Raw genomic sequence first — 16,638 nt, forward strand, 5'->3', positions numbered from 1 at the left:
CGGCTTGGAATGGTCAGCTTCCTCCACCCTCCCCTGGGTGGTTCACAGAGGAGGGTCCAGACACACTCTTCCTCCCAGCATTGCCTGAAAAGCTCTCTGCCACCTCCCTGGGACTGGCCTCAGGGGGTTGGGGATTTGGGATATAACCTCACCCGTCCTAGGCTCAGGGTGCAGAAAGGGCACCTGCTGCCCCAGAGTAGCTCAGCGACTTGCATCTTGAGGAAATTAGGGTTGGCAGCCACCGACCGAGGTGCTTTGGACCTCATGGAGGGGTGACCTGCCCTCCTGTTTCTAGTTGCAAGACGGAGCTGCTGGTGGGACATTCCCTTTTCAGCCCTGGTGGAGGGAGGAAGGCAGGTTTTGGTGGTGGTGTTGGGGGGCATGGTTGTTCTTGGGCCTCGCCTCTCCCTTTTCTGGGATGCAGTAAATGACAGCATGCTGGGGAGCAAAAATAGTGGAGATGGTGATTCACCCCTGACAGATCTCAGAGCGTGGGAGGGGAGGTGCCCAGAGGAGGGGGCCTGGCACAGGGTGCCTGGAGGGATGAGCTTCATGCCTCCTCTCGGTGGCCAAGGCTTCTCAAGAAGATGAGCTGTGCGTATCATATGGGCTCTCTGGGTGGTCATGGTGGAAGCCCACCTATCCCCTGCCCCTCCCTCTGTGCCCTCACCCCGAGTGGGCCTCTCTAAGCCCAGCCAGGCCAGGTGGTGAGGGCAGCCCAGCAGCTCCTTCGCCTGCATTGGAATCCCCATTCCCGGCCACCCGGACGGCTGTTTTCAGCAGGCAGTCCCAGCAAAGGCTCAGTGTGGATCTGAACTTTGTTTCCACATCTCCCCTGTAATGACCCTGAAGGAGATCTTTAAACATAGCCGTGCAAACCCCGTGAGACCCCACTTCCCCTTCCCATTGCTCTTCTGTTAAAGGACCCTTACACATGCACCCCCAAACTCGAACCCTTGGCAGCCAGGGCCCTGGAGACCGGTGATGGCGCCTGACTTGGAATGAGAATTGCAAAGTGAAAAGTAGACTTGGGGAGCCGCTCCCCTCAGAGGGCTTCTTGATTCCCCAAATGCTCTGCTGCCAGGAGCTGAGCCATACGGCATCCATGTGCCCTCTGGGCCTGCCCTGGGCCCTGTCCTGGGTCCTGGGCTTGCAGGTTTCCACGGTGACTTCAGGTGTTCACTCAAATGCTTGCATTCCTTGTTTGCTTTGTTTTATTATACATATTTTTATAATAGAATGAAAAACAAGTTCTAGTCTTTGCTGGTTCCCAGACCTTGGCAATTAAAAACGAAGGAAAAGACATGAAATAAGACCTGGGTAGTGAAGGAATTTATTATTTGAGTACCGCCTCCCCCTCCCCCCAAGACCTGTGTGGCTCTGAAATTGAGTAACAAAGAAGGTGCTTTAGACTCCTCCTCTGTTCCTGCTGCCTCGGCCACACCCCTGCCCCTGTCCCCGCCCTCCCCCCACAAAAAATTAAAAAGGGCAAGAGACAGATGATGGGTTAGGGCAGGACCTGTCTGGTGAGTACCTGTGCTGGCTCATTTAAGGTGGCACTCCACTTCTTTCAAATAGGAAATTGCCAAAATGGATGTCATCGGCTGCTAATTAGATGTATTTTAACTGTGGGATCATTTTACCAGCTAATACTATTATTATGTGCTTCCATGTGAGCCATGCTGGAGCTGCTAAAATAGGAGCCTGCAGCCCTAGCAGACAGCTCATGGAGCTGGAAGCCGGCGGAGGCTCCTTTCCTTGGTGGCAGCTGGTCCCCGTGTGTGGTTGGCCCTGAGATGGTCAGGCCAAGGTCCTCTCAGCTTCTTGACACACACCTTTTCCCATTCGACCGTCTTCTTTATGTGTCTCCACCAGGGCCTGAGTCCAGAGGGGGTGCTGAGCTCTCCAGATTGGGGACCCCCCAAATCACACCCCTCTCCAACAGTCACCATCCCCCCTAGAAGCAACACATGCCCACGGGCTGTGCATGTGCCCACCTCAGACACGCCGGCCCTGGGTTTCCAAGCCTGAGCTGGCTTTCCTCCCTCCTCTCTCTCTAGCAAACCGGAAAAGAGTCCCGATTTCCCGTCAGGTGCGGGGTGTGGGCTGGAAGGAGGGTAATGATCCTTAAATGTGAGCAGAGCCTGTGACTTCCCGTGATCTCTCTCTCCCCCCTCTACTGCCCCACCCCCTTAATACATAGCATTTTTATCACCCTTAAGACAAAGTAGCTGGCAAAATATTGAAGCCATCCGAAAGAAATGTTTTTATTTGCCCGCGTGCGAATTGGGTTATCTGCCTATCTTGTTTATAAATTTGAGGCTGCCTTTCCTGCGGTCTGCTCGACTCTCAAATCTTTCCCGGCTCCTATTTCCATATTTCTGCGTGCATGTTCTTTGTTAATCACTTGGCAAGCGCTTATTTGAATATTAAAAATTTCTTTAATCATCAAAGGCAGGAGCACAGCCTCATGAATATTCATATTTTTCCCCCTCCTCATTACCCTGCAGTAAAAGCCAAACAGCCATCAATCGCCCTCATTACGGGCTCTGGCGTTTTGATTGGCTGCCGGCTGCCCAGAGCTTTTTATTTTTTTATTTTTTCTCTTCTATGAGCTGTCTTGTACCTGCCAACAACCAAAAAAAAAAAAAAAAAAAAAAAATCAACAATGCAAGAATAAATTTCTCTGGTTGAAAAACAACTTTGCAAACTTGTCAAACAGTCCTGCCGCCAGAGTGGCCACCAGCGCTACCTGTGCCCCTAAAAAAAAAAAAGACCCAGGGAAAAAAAGGGGGGGAGGGAGAGGAAAAATTAAATAAATAAATAAAGAGGGAGAAACTTGAGCCTCGGCGATGAATATTTGTCAAGAGAGTTGACGTAAGTTTCATTTGCATAATGACTTTGTACTTCTGCATTAATAAAATTTGCATATGAAGCCATGTTAATTACTCCTGATCATGCTTTTTGCATTCATGCATAGTAATTTTCTCCGACTTGTGAGAATTAATGTCTTGGCATGGGGGGAGGGGGCGCGGGATTGTCAGGTTTCCTTGCCAGTGGCCCTCACTCCCGGGCGCTGGCTCCCTGTCTGTCTGTCGCCCTCCAGGATCTATGACTCATTTTTGCACTATCAGTAGGAGTTCTTGGCTTTAAAAAATGTATCAATTGAAAGGCACCGGTAGGGAGAAAAAAATATACATCTGCACAGTGTATTCCAGAGTCTGCAGCCCTCCCACGTGGGAGGGGACACCCGAGAATTCAGCCTTGGAGAGGCTCGCGATCCCCTCCGAACCAGGCCGGGCTCTTCCAGCGGGTTTTTGTGTCTACACGCCGGTGGGTGCGCGCGTTTGCCGGGGAAGTGCGCATGTGCCGGGAAGGAAGCGGCCCATCTGCGGGCCCCTCCCGCAGGGAGGCAGGTTAGAGACCCCCTCGGAGTGGATGCGCTGAAAATGACCTTACACCCTGACTGGGAGCTCAAGAAACGTTTTGGGGGTCTTCTGCTTGTGCTTTTTTGTGCCTCTTTGTACGGATGCACACAGCGAGGTTCTGGCCCCCGTGAGCCGTGAGGTCCTGGGCACCCGGCCTCAGTTTCCTCATCTGGGAGAGACAGTGCCTGTTACCTCCTAAGAAGGCTGCTGGGCTTAAATGAGATGGTATATGTATCCATTGTTTATTTCTTTCCCTAATGAAAGTGAGTTTCCACCATAAGCAATCCCGCCAGCCAGGGGTTTATTTTTAAGCCACCTGGATCCCGGTAAAGCTGGAATGGCGTCTCGGCGTCCCTCTGCCACATACCGCGGCACACGTGCGTCTGTCTGTTCCCGAGGGGACCCCCCTGAGACGGCCAGAGAAAGTGGTTTTTGCAGGAGTGCACTGCAGGGCTTCTGAGGGTGCCTTTCTGTGTGTGTGTGTGGGGGGGGAGGAACAATTCCAGAATGGAAAATAAATGAGTGATGGTGACCAGTTATTGAGTGTTTACTAGAAGCTCGGCTCTGGCCAGGCGTGTCCTGACTGTCCTTTAAAGGTGGGGCTCTGAGAAAGTGACTCACCCTGGGTCACGGCCAGGAAATGGCAGAAGAGAAATTGGAACCCGGGCTGCGGGCTCCGAGGCCTCGCTGTCTGAGCTCCCAGCTTCCCGTGCATGTGTCAGTCTCTTGTCACAGTGTCTCAGGCGCTCTGTCAGGTGTCCTGGGTTCCTTGGCTGCACTTTTGAAGGCAGACACCCTTTCCTTGAGAAGGAGGGAGAGCTGGGAGGTGGCCTGGGACAGGCACTGAGGCCAGAGACAGCCCTCACCTTGGCTTTAAAAAAAAAAAAAAAAAAATTGAGATAAGATTCATATAACATAAAATTCACCATTTTAACCATTTCAACGTATACGAGCAATGGTTTTGAGTATATTCATGATGTTTGAGTATATTCACAAGGCAGCCATCATCACTATCTAATGCCAGACCTTTTCATCACCCTGAAAGAAACCCCTCCCGCCCAAGAGCCCTCTCACTCCCCTCACCCAGCCCCTCAGTTACTCTGTCTCTTCGGGACTTGCCTGTTCTGGACTCTCCCTACATATGCATCATACGATAGGTGGCTTCTCTCAGGCCCTTGGGCTCTGGCACTAGCTTCAGACGAGGGTTTCTGGAGCTCCACCCTTGGGCAGGCTTAAGCTGCTCCAGCATGAATCCCCCGCCCCCCAGGATCCTTTGCAGATGGCCCCTCACCCTTGCTGGCCCCTCCCCTGCCTCCATTGAGCCCCCCTCTGGAGTAGGTGGACTTCAGCAAGGTGAGAATTCTTAATGAGGTGTGGAAGCCCCTACCCCTCCCTGTCCTAAGCCCCACTTTCCAGAAGGAGAGAGTGGCTGGACCTAGTCTGTGGTTCTTCCTTCCAACCATGGAGATACAGGTTCTGCTCGCTTCCGGCTTGGACTGTCACCAGGCCCAGGGGCTCTGTTGGTTTTCTCAGCCCTGGTCAATGCTGGTGGCTGTGTTGTGGCCTCACCCAGGACCTGGGGACCCACTCGAATTTGCTCTTTTGCTACCTCTGATGGCCTGACTGAGCCCACAGACCCTCAGGCCCCCTGCCCCACGGCCCTCCTCCTCAGGATCCTGGGGTGTCCTGGTCACTCCACCCCAGCTGCAGCCTGAGGGGGAAGCAGGGCACATCTAGGCTTTGGAGACACAACTGAGTTCAGGTTCCATACCTCCCTGAGCCTCAGTATCTCCGCTGTGGAGTGGGGATGATCTTCCCTGCTGAGTGGGGTGGTTGTGCTAGGTGTTCACACAAAGCCACTGTCACAGTAACGGCTGATCCCAAGCCTCCCAGGGTCTGTAGGCAAGGCCCCTGTAGTGGACAGGGTCACACGTGCAGTGCCCAGGGGTTTTCAGGCAAGGACTGGCCAGGACAGGCTTCCAGGAGGAGGCAGGTGGCACTGGCCTCAAATGCTGACCTTCCTTGGGGCCTGCCTTATATCTGGGGCATGGCCTTCTGCTTGGCATCTGTGGCTGGAACTGCTTATGGGGTCCTTGGCCGTGCCATTCCTGGGCTTTGGGCTTAGAAACATCTCAGGCCCTGGGCCTAGCCTAATAGGAGGTCTTCCTTGGCCCAGAGGGGCCCAAGTGGTTGGTGTTAGCTCTGGCATCCTGGCAGGACATTTGTAGGTCTTCTCAAATGCCCTGATGCCCTCAACCCTGGGTAACAGACAAAGAACCTCGGTTCTGGAGCCAGGCAGCCAGGGTTTTGGTGCGGCTGGCTCCTGGTGTGTGCAGCTTTCTGTGGCCACGTCATCAGTTTCCTGGTCTGTGCAATGGGCATTGTTAGCCCCACCCCATGGCTTATTGGGAAACTCACTGGAGGTGAACACTGTGGCTCCTGGCTCTCAGTGGGTTTGCATGGCCCTGTGGCTCTTCTGGATGGAGGATCCCGAGTGGGGCCGTGGAGTGGGCAGACCCCCCCCCCGAGACCTGTGTGGGGCGGTGAGCAGTGTCGGGTGGCCTCCCTGGCAGAGCCGGCCCAGGGCCCAGCTGCCTGTCGTCTTGTTGATGTTTTCTTTTTGTCTCTCTGATGCTTCCCTGCTCAATTATTTACCCAGGGAATTTGGGCTTCTTCACTTGTGGTTTTGGCAAGGGCTTCACACAAATGTTTTGCCCTGGTGGTCTCTTAGCCATTTAAGATAAACGGCCAAATCAAATGCAGGCTGTGCTGGGGAGCTGAGGCGAGGCAGGCCCCTGGCCCTGTGTCGTGGCCACCAGACCGGGAGGCGTTAGGAGTGGTGCTGGGCAGTGCCAGGGTTCTCTTGGGGAGTGTCCAAAGCCTTCTGAAAGGCCTGGGGGCTTGGGTTGCTGAGGAGGACCGTGGGCTGGAGAGAGGCACCGGCTGGCTGTTCGCCAGGCTGGAGGTTACCCAGTGCCCTGTGCCCCGAGGTGGACTGGAGGTGTCCCAGGCCTGTACAAACAGGTCGTCCCAATAGAGCAAGTGGTGGTGGCCTGGAGTTTCCTAGGGTGGGTGGCCCAGATTTTTGGGAAAGATGCCCAAATGGAGCCTGTTCCACAACACTTCAGAAGCCCCCGCGTGGGGGGACCTACCTGGGAGTGGGCACCCTGAGAGCTCCCTGCATTAGGCCCCCAGGGATGGGAGTCTGGCCCCAGGACAGCCCAACCTGGCAGCTGTGGAAGTGGCACCCCTCCGGCCTCTGCCTGTGCCCCAGTGGTCTTCCCTGCAGCGCCTGGCACCCTGGAAGGGTGGCCCGCAGCCCTCCGCCCCGGGCCCCTGCTCCGCGCCCCGAGCCCCGAGCCCCGTGTCCGGTCCAGGGCCCGACTGACCAGTCTTTTCTATTGTTTTTTCTCCAGGGCCGTGCAGGCCTGCCCAGCTGCCCGCGATGGCCCCCATAGCTGCCTCCTCCTCCCACCCTCACACATCCGTCATCACCTCACCTCTGCGCGCCCTGGGCACCCTGCCGCCCTGCTTCCCCCTGCCGTGCTGCAGCGCGCGCCCGGGCTCGGGTGACGGCGCTCAGGGTGAGGGGCACACGGAGGCTCCCTTTGGATGTCAGTGTCAGTTGTCAGGTAACAGACGCCGCGGTGGGGGGGCGGGCTCCCGGGGGTGGCGGGGTGCACCCCGGCAGAGCCAGCAGCTGCCTCTCACAGGTGGGCTGGGGCAAGGTGGGGACCCAGGGAGGCCAGGCAGCCCCTGCCCCAACAGGCGTTTTTGGGGGGGTCCCAGGGGAAGCGGTGAAGGATGCCCTCAGAATTGAGCACCAGTGTCAGGAGGTCCCTCACGCCTCCGCCCGTTCTGAGAGTCCCCCGGAATGCACCCCAGCCTTCAAATTCCATCTCTTTGGGCTGTTTAGCTAAAGCTTAATTGGATAACGCTTAACATCTGAGGTTTTCTTGTGCCCTCTCCCCTGCCACCCCCTCCCCCGCTCCTGCCCCAGCCACTGCCCCTTCCTCCCCTAAGTCGTAGCCAGGAGAAGATTCTGTGGTTGCCATCTGTGTACATTGCCAAGCCATCCCAAATGCGTTTCTCTTTGTGAGAATGTGTTGCCCATTAAGTTGGAGGGGGAAAAAAACACTCTAAAGGAGACTTTCAGGGGTATGTGAAACCTTGGGAGGTGTTGGGGGGCTGGGGCGGGGCCATACATTTACCTGAGGGGCTGAGCACCTACTGTGCGGCTGGCTTTCGGTTGGCGTGGCTTCCCATTTTACAGATGTGCACACACGGGCAGTGAGGTCGTTCAACCTGGCTACCATTACATCCCCTCCACCCCCAGGTCCCCAAACAGAACCCTAACCCCTGCTCTGGCCTGGGGCCCCTGGAATTTGCTGGCAGGGTCGTCTCATCCCGGCCTCTCCTGCCTGGGTTCTTGGCCAGGCCTGCCTGGTGTGAAGCACAGTGAGGCCACAGGAGCCAGGATGCCGACGCGCCAGGTGGTGGGAGCACCTGTCGTCTGGTTTCCAGGCAGGAGAGGAGAGGGTGGGTGCAGTGAGGACACATGGATTTTTCTTGACTTGGGTGGTGAAGGGAAAATGACTTTTATTGGGCAGAGTTTGCGTTTAGTTGTAGCTGTCCCTAGGGAGGGTCCCTGCTGGAGCCACAGCTCGGAAGAGGGCCACAGGCAGCCCCAGCTCCAGGGTCAGGAGCCCCCTGGGCCTTGCTGCCGGTGGCGTAGCCTGCAGCCTTCAGCATCTCTCTGTGACAGATGGCGTCATAGGTCCTGGGCTTATGCCTTGAATGCACAAAGCATAGATGAAATCGCCTGGGAGGGGGTTGCAAAGAAGCTCGGTGGCCTGGTGTCCAGGGTGACTGGGGCTCTTGTCCAGGCTCTATAGGTCTGTGCTGTGGTCCCTGCTGGCTGAGCGGCGGGTGCCTGCTTCTCTGGGTGGCTGCCCCGTTCTCAGGGCTTCCTGCAATTAGTGCTGCAGCCCCGGCAGGCCCTGGGCAGGGGGCTCAAGCTATCAAAGATCAGCTTGAGGGTTTATGACTCAAATCGGACAATTTATGTGGAGCAGAAACTTGATCTCCCTGGTGCTCCGGGCTTTGCTTAACCTTCGGCTGGCTCTGGCTCTGCCTAGAAGCCACTGTGCCATGTGGGAGCTGTTCCATCCCCATTTGGCAGATGGGGAAGTAAAGGCTCCAGCAGGGTGAGTGCCTGGGCCAAGGTTGGGGACCTGGAATTTGTTGTCAGGGTGCCTCCTGACAAGGCCACCCTCTTCCCCCTGAGCCAAATGCCGCTACCTACATCCAGGGGCGTTCTTCACACGCCTGCTCTCAGCCACAGTGCCACCTGCTTCCTTCTAGGGGCTGTGTTGAGGACCTACTGTGTGCTGCCTTGTGCTAGGCATTTTGTGTGCATGCGTGAATTTAATCCTCACAGCAACCTTAGGAGGTAGGTTCACTCCCCACTTTACAGAGGAGAGGATGAGGCTCAGAGACGTTGAGGCCTCTCAGTTCTCATTCATTCATTCATTCATTCATTCACTCACTCATTCATTCACTTGTCCATCTGTCCACGAAAAGCCATTTCTTGGGCACCTAGTTTGTAGACACTGTGCAAACAAGGCAGAGTCAGGCACGCAGGTCCCTCCCTGCCTTCCTGCAGCTTGCAGTCTGGTGGTAGGGTGGAGGGGAGGGAAGGGGGACCTGTACACCTATAAGGAAGGCCCTTCAAAAGGGGTGGGGGGAGCAGAGGTGGGATTTGTTCCTGGGCTGCTCTTCCAGCACCTCTTTCATCTGTGGCGTTGGCTCCTCTGTTTGGAGGCCTTCTTGGGTTTTATAACTTGATGCTATCAGAGCCTAGGAGCAGTCCCCACCCTTGATGTCAGTGAAGTGTCTGTGCCTGGGGTTCCTGGGACCTCTCCCCCTGACCGTCCAGGGGCCTGCTCTCAGCCTCCAGCGCTCCACCCCGATTCTCAGCACTGTCCCCTTTCATCGCTGGGTCCCCATTAATCAGCCTGCGCTGCGTAGCACCACCATATTTTCCGATCAGTTTCAACCTGGAAATATCCTATTCCGGTGGTGTTTGTCCCTTGTAGCTGCTGTCCCTGGCACCGGGCTGTTTGCATAAGTGTGTTAGTGCCTGTTTAATTAGTAGTTGGAATGGAGTCATTACATTCCCCGTTACCCATTAGGAGGAAGCAGGCTCTGTGCAGGTGGGAAGGGGCTGCCGTCCTTGCTTTGTCTTGTCCCTTTTTGGATCAGGATGCACTGACCCTATCTCTTCAAATTAATATGGAAAACCCTGGTGTAACCGCATTTTGCACAGGTTAATTGCATGCCCGGGACGCACTCGCAGTTATTTATAGAAGGGTGTGATTTCTTGGGGGAGAAAACACACAGGTACGTGTGCTGTGTGCCTCTCGGGCTGGCAGCACTCCAAACAGCCCCGCCTCCCGAGACCCCAACCCAGGCCTCCTGATGGTCCTGGTGGGAGAAGGGACTTCTTTGACCCCTGCTCATCAGCGCTTTTTGACTCGGCTGAAATAATGGGCAGCTGAGTCCAGGTGTTCCTAGGAAATGAAGTTTTATCCTGAGAAATTCCATGTAGGGACTTCTCCAGGCCGCCCATGGAGTCAAGAGGTTTGGGCTGTGGTCCTGGCCCTTACTGTACCTGGCCGGTGACCTTGAACAAGTCATTTCCCCCCCTCTCTGGGCCTCAATTTTCTCTTCTATAAAAGTACACACATATACATACACATATATCTGTGATATATACATAACACTTGAAAACGGAGCTCCTTGCATTGATCTCTGAAATAGATTGTATTGGTCTGTTTCAGTTATGGAGTTACTGGATGACTGGGTATGAGGCTTGGTGAGGGTCCCCACGGCAGGGCTGGGCTGTTCAGAGAAGAGTTTGAAAACCATTGGGCTTTGGCCTGAACCCTTCCCTGTTCTGAGGCTTCTGTGATTCAGAGGCAGACATCAGAGTGTAAGAGTCTGGGGTGAAGGCTGCTTTGTCCTGTATGACCTTGGAGGAGTCATTTTCCTCCCTCTTCCTCAGTTTCCCCACCTGTAACATGGAGTAATGCTAGTGCATGCTTTGAAGAGTTGTTTTGAGGATCAAATGATGTCATAGGTCAGGGGTGAGAACCATGCCAGGTGCCGAGCCCTGCAGACACCATGAGTGGGTGGATGGGTTTCTGAACATCACATCCTCCATGTCCAGCACCGTGTGGACTCGGATTTCAGGCTGGATCCTGAGTTTCCGACCTGAAAGCCATTTAACCTCTCGGCCGGCTCAGATCCTGTACCAGCATCAGGAGGTCCAAAAGGAAGCAGGAGACTTCGCCGCATATCTAAAAACCGCAAATGGTCACCCGCCGCGTTGATTAATACACGAACTCGGTGAAGCTCAAGGTCTCCCGCAAGATCGCGCAGGACCCCAGCTCGGGGAAGTGGAAGTGTTTGGGTTTAATAGGAGGAGTCAGCTGCTGCCATTAGTATCTGCTGAAGTCACAGGTCAACCCTGCGAAGTTAAAGCCCGTTGACTTTCCTCCTGAGGTTGTGCTTGCTGTGTTACTTAACCTGTCTGGGGCTTCTCGGCCTGGCTTAGAGGGAAAGTAATGATAAAAGAATACCTGTAAGTAAATAGCAGGGTTTAACGGTAGGATCTGTCGTCTTCTCCGTCAGTTATATCCCAGTGTTCATTGTGTGTTGGTTTTTATAACCGGAGCCGTCCAATGGGACGCCGTGGATTAGACCACCCGAGCTGTGGAAGCTTGGTGCAATTAATACAGTCTGTCTGGAAAGTGGCCTTATTTCTGGAAGTTTTATGTTAATGATATGGTCTGTGCTTTGCACATTTCATACCAGAACAAGAAGCAGGCTGCAGTTTCACTCCAGACTGGGTTTGATTAACACCGGAGGATCAGTGGGAAGCCGAGGGGTGCTGCAGGCCGAGATGGCAGTGCCCGCCCAGCCCCCGCTGCGCGCCGCCTGGATTCTGGTGCAGGGGCGCAGAGGCGCCCTGGTGGGGTGTGAGAGCCTCCATGGAGACTCTGGAGGGAGGGGTGAGTCCAGGGTGAAGGGGACGAGAGGTGAGTGGGTGAGCGTGTGTGGACAGAAGCGCTCCGGCGGGGGCAGGCTCAAGACATGCTCTCGTGCCTCCCTTTGCAAAGTCGCGTTTGTAGTTGGGTCTTCCTGGGCCAGCCAGGTCCCAGGGTCAATGGGGGTTGGCTCAGTGTAGAAAAAGGGCTCTCGGGGGAGTTATTAAAAATTTAGTCATCTGTACGCCTTGTGATTTCTGCATCGCCCAAAGGGCCGGAGGCCCAGCACATACCACTCGGCGGGGACTTCTGCACGCCAGTCCCTGGATTCTGCTCCGATGTCCGTCTGCTTCTGGGATCACACCGCCCTGGACCACCTGCCTTTAGAGCCCATAATTGGAGAAGGTGCTGGGAGGAGCCATGGAGAGCCGCAAGGCCCCCAGGGTGGAGGGAGCCATCTCTCCAGGCTGGTGGAAGTGGCTGAGGGCTTCAGGGCGTGGGTGAGCTCCAGAGAAGTCCCCTGTCTGATGACAGAGCCTGGGAGCCCCATCTCCAGCACCAGTGGGGGCTGACATTGCTGGGGAGTGGGGGAGGGGCGCTAGGAGAAGGGTCGACGCTGCCCAGTGGGGGGCAGGGGCACCTACCAGTGTGACTGTCCTTAGATAAAAGGGTTCCCGGCGACGTCCAGACAGAGACCTGCAGCCGGGCCGGATTCCATCCCGCTCGCAAGCCGGCCCTTCAGACGTTCTGAAAGCACAGCTAAATCAAAGAATTCTGTTCAAATCCGTACAAGATGTTGCTGTTTTTCCTGCTCTGACAGGAGAGGCATTTGGAAGTGCAGTTTCTTTCTTTTTTTCTTCTGTTTTTTTATAGCTGTCTTAAAAAGGAGTTTGGCTGTTTAGCACAGCTGGTGCTCATTACATTATGCACCGGCAGTAAAATAGCATGTGTAATTAATTTTTAATGCAGCCTGCATGCCGCACTTTAAAGCAGTTAGTGGATGTGAGTAACCGGCACTGGCCACCGACACCAGGATCTCCGAGCGCGGCCGCCATGCTCTGCGGCTTGAAGGGGGATCCGAAAGCAGCTCCACGCGGAGCCCAGTGGCCCGGGACCGCTTCACCTTGATGGCCTGAGGCTTGAATTAATAAGCTTTAATGATCTAGGATCGGGGTCCCCAAGGGATCATCTCATCCAGCCCCTTCATTATCTAGACGGGGAGACTGAGGCAGAGAGTGGGGAAGAGGCTGCAGGACATTTGTGGCCGAGCTGACCACACCCCTCAGGCCCTGCCCGCTAGACAGCACTGCCCCACTGAGTTCATATGGAAAACGGGAGGAGGAGACTCGTTGTCCCCCTGGGGCTGCGTGACGTGCAGTTGGATTGGGCAGCAGATAGTATTTGGATTGAGGAGCCCCCCATGTTCACCTTGGACACTGCTGGCACATAGTAGGCCCTCAGTTTTACCGCTGCCATTGGGACACGCTTTGATGTGGCCTCGACACGAGACGTTCTGTGGCCGCCCCGTCTCCTCTCCAGGCTCCGTGGCATGGATTCCTGTTGGGCGTGGAATGTCGTGCACACACGTTGGCGGAGGAGCTGCAGGCATCACGGGAGGCTGCAGAGACGGGACCGCGCGTGGTTCCCCTTCTCAGGGGGCATGGGCATGGGCATGGGCATGGGCATGGGCATGGGCATGGGCATGACTCTGTGGCCCTGGCTGGCCACTTCCTTTCTTCGGCCTCAGTTCCTCACCTGTGAAACCAGGACGCTGGAACTCCCTGTCATTATCCCAGCGTTGGGGGGCCCACTCGTCACCTGCCAGCTTGGGGTGGCCACAGCCTGTCACCAGCACGTGGGGCAGCAAAGGTGAAGGGAGGTGTGAGGGGCAGAAAGGAGGAAGCTGGTGTTGGAAAGCCTTGAGTGCCGCGTGCTCCGACGGTGACTTGGCATGCTGCCCCTCGTGAATGAAGGGGGAGGAAGGCCCAGGGCCATCACGGCTCCTGTGGTTTGCTGCTGTCTTCTACAGGGCCTACTATGTGCCCGCAGTGGCCGGGGCACCCTTCACACTTTGCTCAGGCACCTCATTCTCATGACACCCCTAAGAAGATGTAGCCCCCCACCTTTTGCTCATGAGGATTCTAGGGCTCAGAGAGGCCAACAACATGCCTGGTGTCACACAGCACACAAGTAGCAGAACTGAGGCTGGGACTCGGGTCTGGCTGGGCCTAGGGTCACACTCACAAGCTCTCCCCTTCCCCTTCCCGTTGGCCTGCAGGCGGCTCAGAGGCGGGCAACAGAAATGCAGCTTGTGCTTGGAAACCAGGCCAAGTTCCGACATGGGCCTGGGCGGGTCCCCAGGTCTTCCTTCATTCGCCTGGTGCCTGATCCTGGGCTAGACGCAGGGGCCCAGAAATGAGCTCAGGGGGTCCTTGCCCTAGAGGAGCTCACGGTGGTGGGGGCTGCACATCCACCGTGAGTTACACATCCCATGATGCTGTCCTTGACTACGACAAATGGAAGGACTGGGCTTATGGGTCTGGGGGGACCCGGGACATATGGGGATTTTCCTGCTGGGGAAGGAGAGGCTGGAGGGGGGGACAGTCTTCTTCCAGTGACAGATACGGATGTGGTGCCTTCTAGGAGGCGTCCCGCTGACCCACCCAGCTTCCACCAGCCCTGGCTGGCCCCTGAAGGGTCCGAGGAGTTAGAGACTTAAGGGGACACAGAGTAAATGACCCTCAGACCACGAGAGGGAAGGTGTGACAATGAAGAAGAGGCTGGGGTGTGGGAAAATAGTTTCTCATATTGCCCTAAAATTGGATTTTGGGGGTCTGGCCGGGAGGCAGGGACTCGGCAGCTGGCCCCACTCCAGCCTTCACCAGGTCCACCTGTGTCCCTGTCTCGGGCTTCCCGGCGCCCAGGCAGCCCGTCCCTGCAGGTGCCCAGGAGACGCGGGTGGACAGTGAGGACCCGGAAAGGTTGTGTTCACGTCTGCGAGGGAAAGCAGGACAGGCACACAGAATGCACTCGCGCCGCCTCATTTTTGTGCCCCGTCCCCCAGAAACAGTTCCTCTTTGCTTGAAAGAAACCAGCTGTCATTGTCCCTAAAGCTTGAGGTGTCCTCTGTCTTATTTTGGTGGGGGAACAAAATGTACTTGTCTTTTCCACCCCGAGGGCCGGGCAGGGCGGAGGGGCTGTGGACAGTGCATATTTCACAATCAAGCCCAAATAGTCTAAACCATGAAATATCGTTTATCCAAACATAATCAAGGCTGGCCAATTTAATCCAAAAAGCAGAGGAGAAACCTCTGGTGGGCAGGGGTCCCGCTGTGTGGGTTCCAGGTGCAGCCCACCCTGACACCTGAGGGGAACACAGCCTGCCTGTCATTTCAGTCCCCTCTCTGAGGGTTATTTAATGATAACCAAGAGCTGGGGGGCGACGTGTGACCACGGTGTGTGGTCAGTGGGGGCGGAAGCATCTACCATGGTTTCCTCTCCTGTCAGGGTCCTCCTTCTACATGGCAATGAAGCCACCCAGGCCACGGTCAGGTGACTATTTCTGTGCCCCCGCTGTGCGTCAGGCCTTCTGCAGGGGCCTTTTCAGACATTTAAGCTTCCCAGCAGCTTCTCTCTCAGGAAGGTAACCTTCTGTAGTTCACAGGTGAGCAGACTGAGACCAGAGAGGTGATGTGACTTCCCTGAAATTGCACAGCACGTAGATGGCAGAGGTGGGATTCGAACTCAGGTCTCTTTGGGTCGGGGCGGGGGCATAGCCTGCTCCTTCTTGCTTTCTGGCTCCCAGCTGCCCTCCCGCTGACCTCCCTGGCAGGTGTGAGTGGGAGCAGCTGAGATAGAGGAGTGAGCTAATAGATCACAGAGCTGCAGTGTGCTGGCCAAGCCAGGATAGTAAGAAGGCCTGTGTTTTATGATTTCAGCGAAAGGGATTAGAGGGCTGCACTTCTCTAAGGAGGTTAATGCAAAAATGGAGCGACTACCTGCAGAGATAGGGGCAATTAGAATCTTTTCATAAATCTGGACATTTTAAATTATTGCCTTTGTTAATAAAAGGTGAGGACTGGGTGGTGGGAGGAAGCCCCCTGGGCCACGAGCCGGGCCTGGGAGCCACGTTTAGCCAGTTCTTTCTGATGTGGGCTCCCTTCCTCATAATTCCTTGCATTTTATTAACAAGCACCTCACTTTATTCTTGATTTCATAGCAAAAGGAGCCATTGCTTGAGGGCCCACTGAGTGCCACAGCCTCTGTACGTGTCATCTCCACTGAATCTCACAGTGGCACGAGGAAATGCCGCTGGAATTGTTTTCTTTCTTGTGGCCAACTGCACAAAACATAAACTGACCATTTTGACAATTCTTCAGCGTACAGTTCAGTGGCATTGTGTACATTCACACTGTTCTGGTCCCATCACCTCCATCCATCTTCAGAACCAACTCTCTCCCCTTTAAGCACGAACTTCCCCTCTCCCTCCCCGCCAGCCCACAACCACCATCTACTTTCCATCTCTGTGAGTTTGACCCCTCTGGGCACCTCGTAGAAGTGGAATTATACAGTATTTGTCCTTTTGAGTCTGGCTTATCTCACCCAGCAGGTCCTCAAAGTCCATGCCTATTGTAGCGTGTGACAGAATCTCCTTCCTTTTCGGGGCTGAGTAATATTCCGCCACGTGAATGGACCGCATCCTGTTTGCCTGTTCACGTCGTGATGGACACTTGGCTGCGTCCAGCTTTTGGTGGTTCTGCATCATGTGCTGTGAGCATGTGTGCTCAGTGGTTTGTGATCCTGCTCTCAGCTCTCTGGGGTTTATACCCAGAGGAGAAATTGCCGGATCGTATCGCCGTTCTGTGTGTAACTAACTGAGGAACTGCGCCGTCTCCCGCCGTGGCTGCTCCGTGTTCCATTCCCACCAGCAGTGCCCAAGGGTCCCAGTTTGTCCACAGCCTCACCTGACCGTGGAGTTTGTTCTTAAGGACCTGAGTCTTAGGAATGTGGACAACAGTTGGCCCAAGTTAAGCGGTGATACTCCTGAGGGTCTGGATTCGAGGCGTTTGGTTACGGACATTTCATTTTGGGGCTACCCTTCAGCTCATGACATCCCTCTTGCTGGATTGTAGGCCCCTGCAGGGCAGGAACCCCAGTTT

General features: G+C 55.3%; 1 protein-coding gene across 1 annotated transcript in view; it reads left to right on the top strand.

Annotated features, from left to right (window-relative positions):
- BCL11B (BCL11 transcription factor B) overlaps positions 1-16,638 on the top strand; it is an 88,280-nt gene that overhangs the window by 30,856 nt on the left and 40,786 nt on the right. The window contains exon 3 of the mRNA XM_087818330.1: positions 6,845-7,060. Coding sequence (XP_087674456.1) covers positions 6,845-7,060 — 216 coding nt within the window. The remainder of the gene's footprint in view (positions 1-6,844; positions 7,061-16,638) is intronic.

The sequence above is a fragment of the Miniopterus natalensis genome, chromosome 1 (genome assembly GCF_054644295.1).
Source record: "Miniopterus natalensis isolate mMinNat1 chromosome 1, mMinNat1.hap1, whole genome shotgun sequence".
NCBI lineage: Eukaryota > Metazoa > Chordata > Mammalia > Chiroptera > Miniopteridae > Miniopterus > Miniopterus natalensis.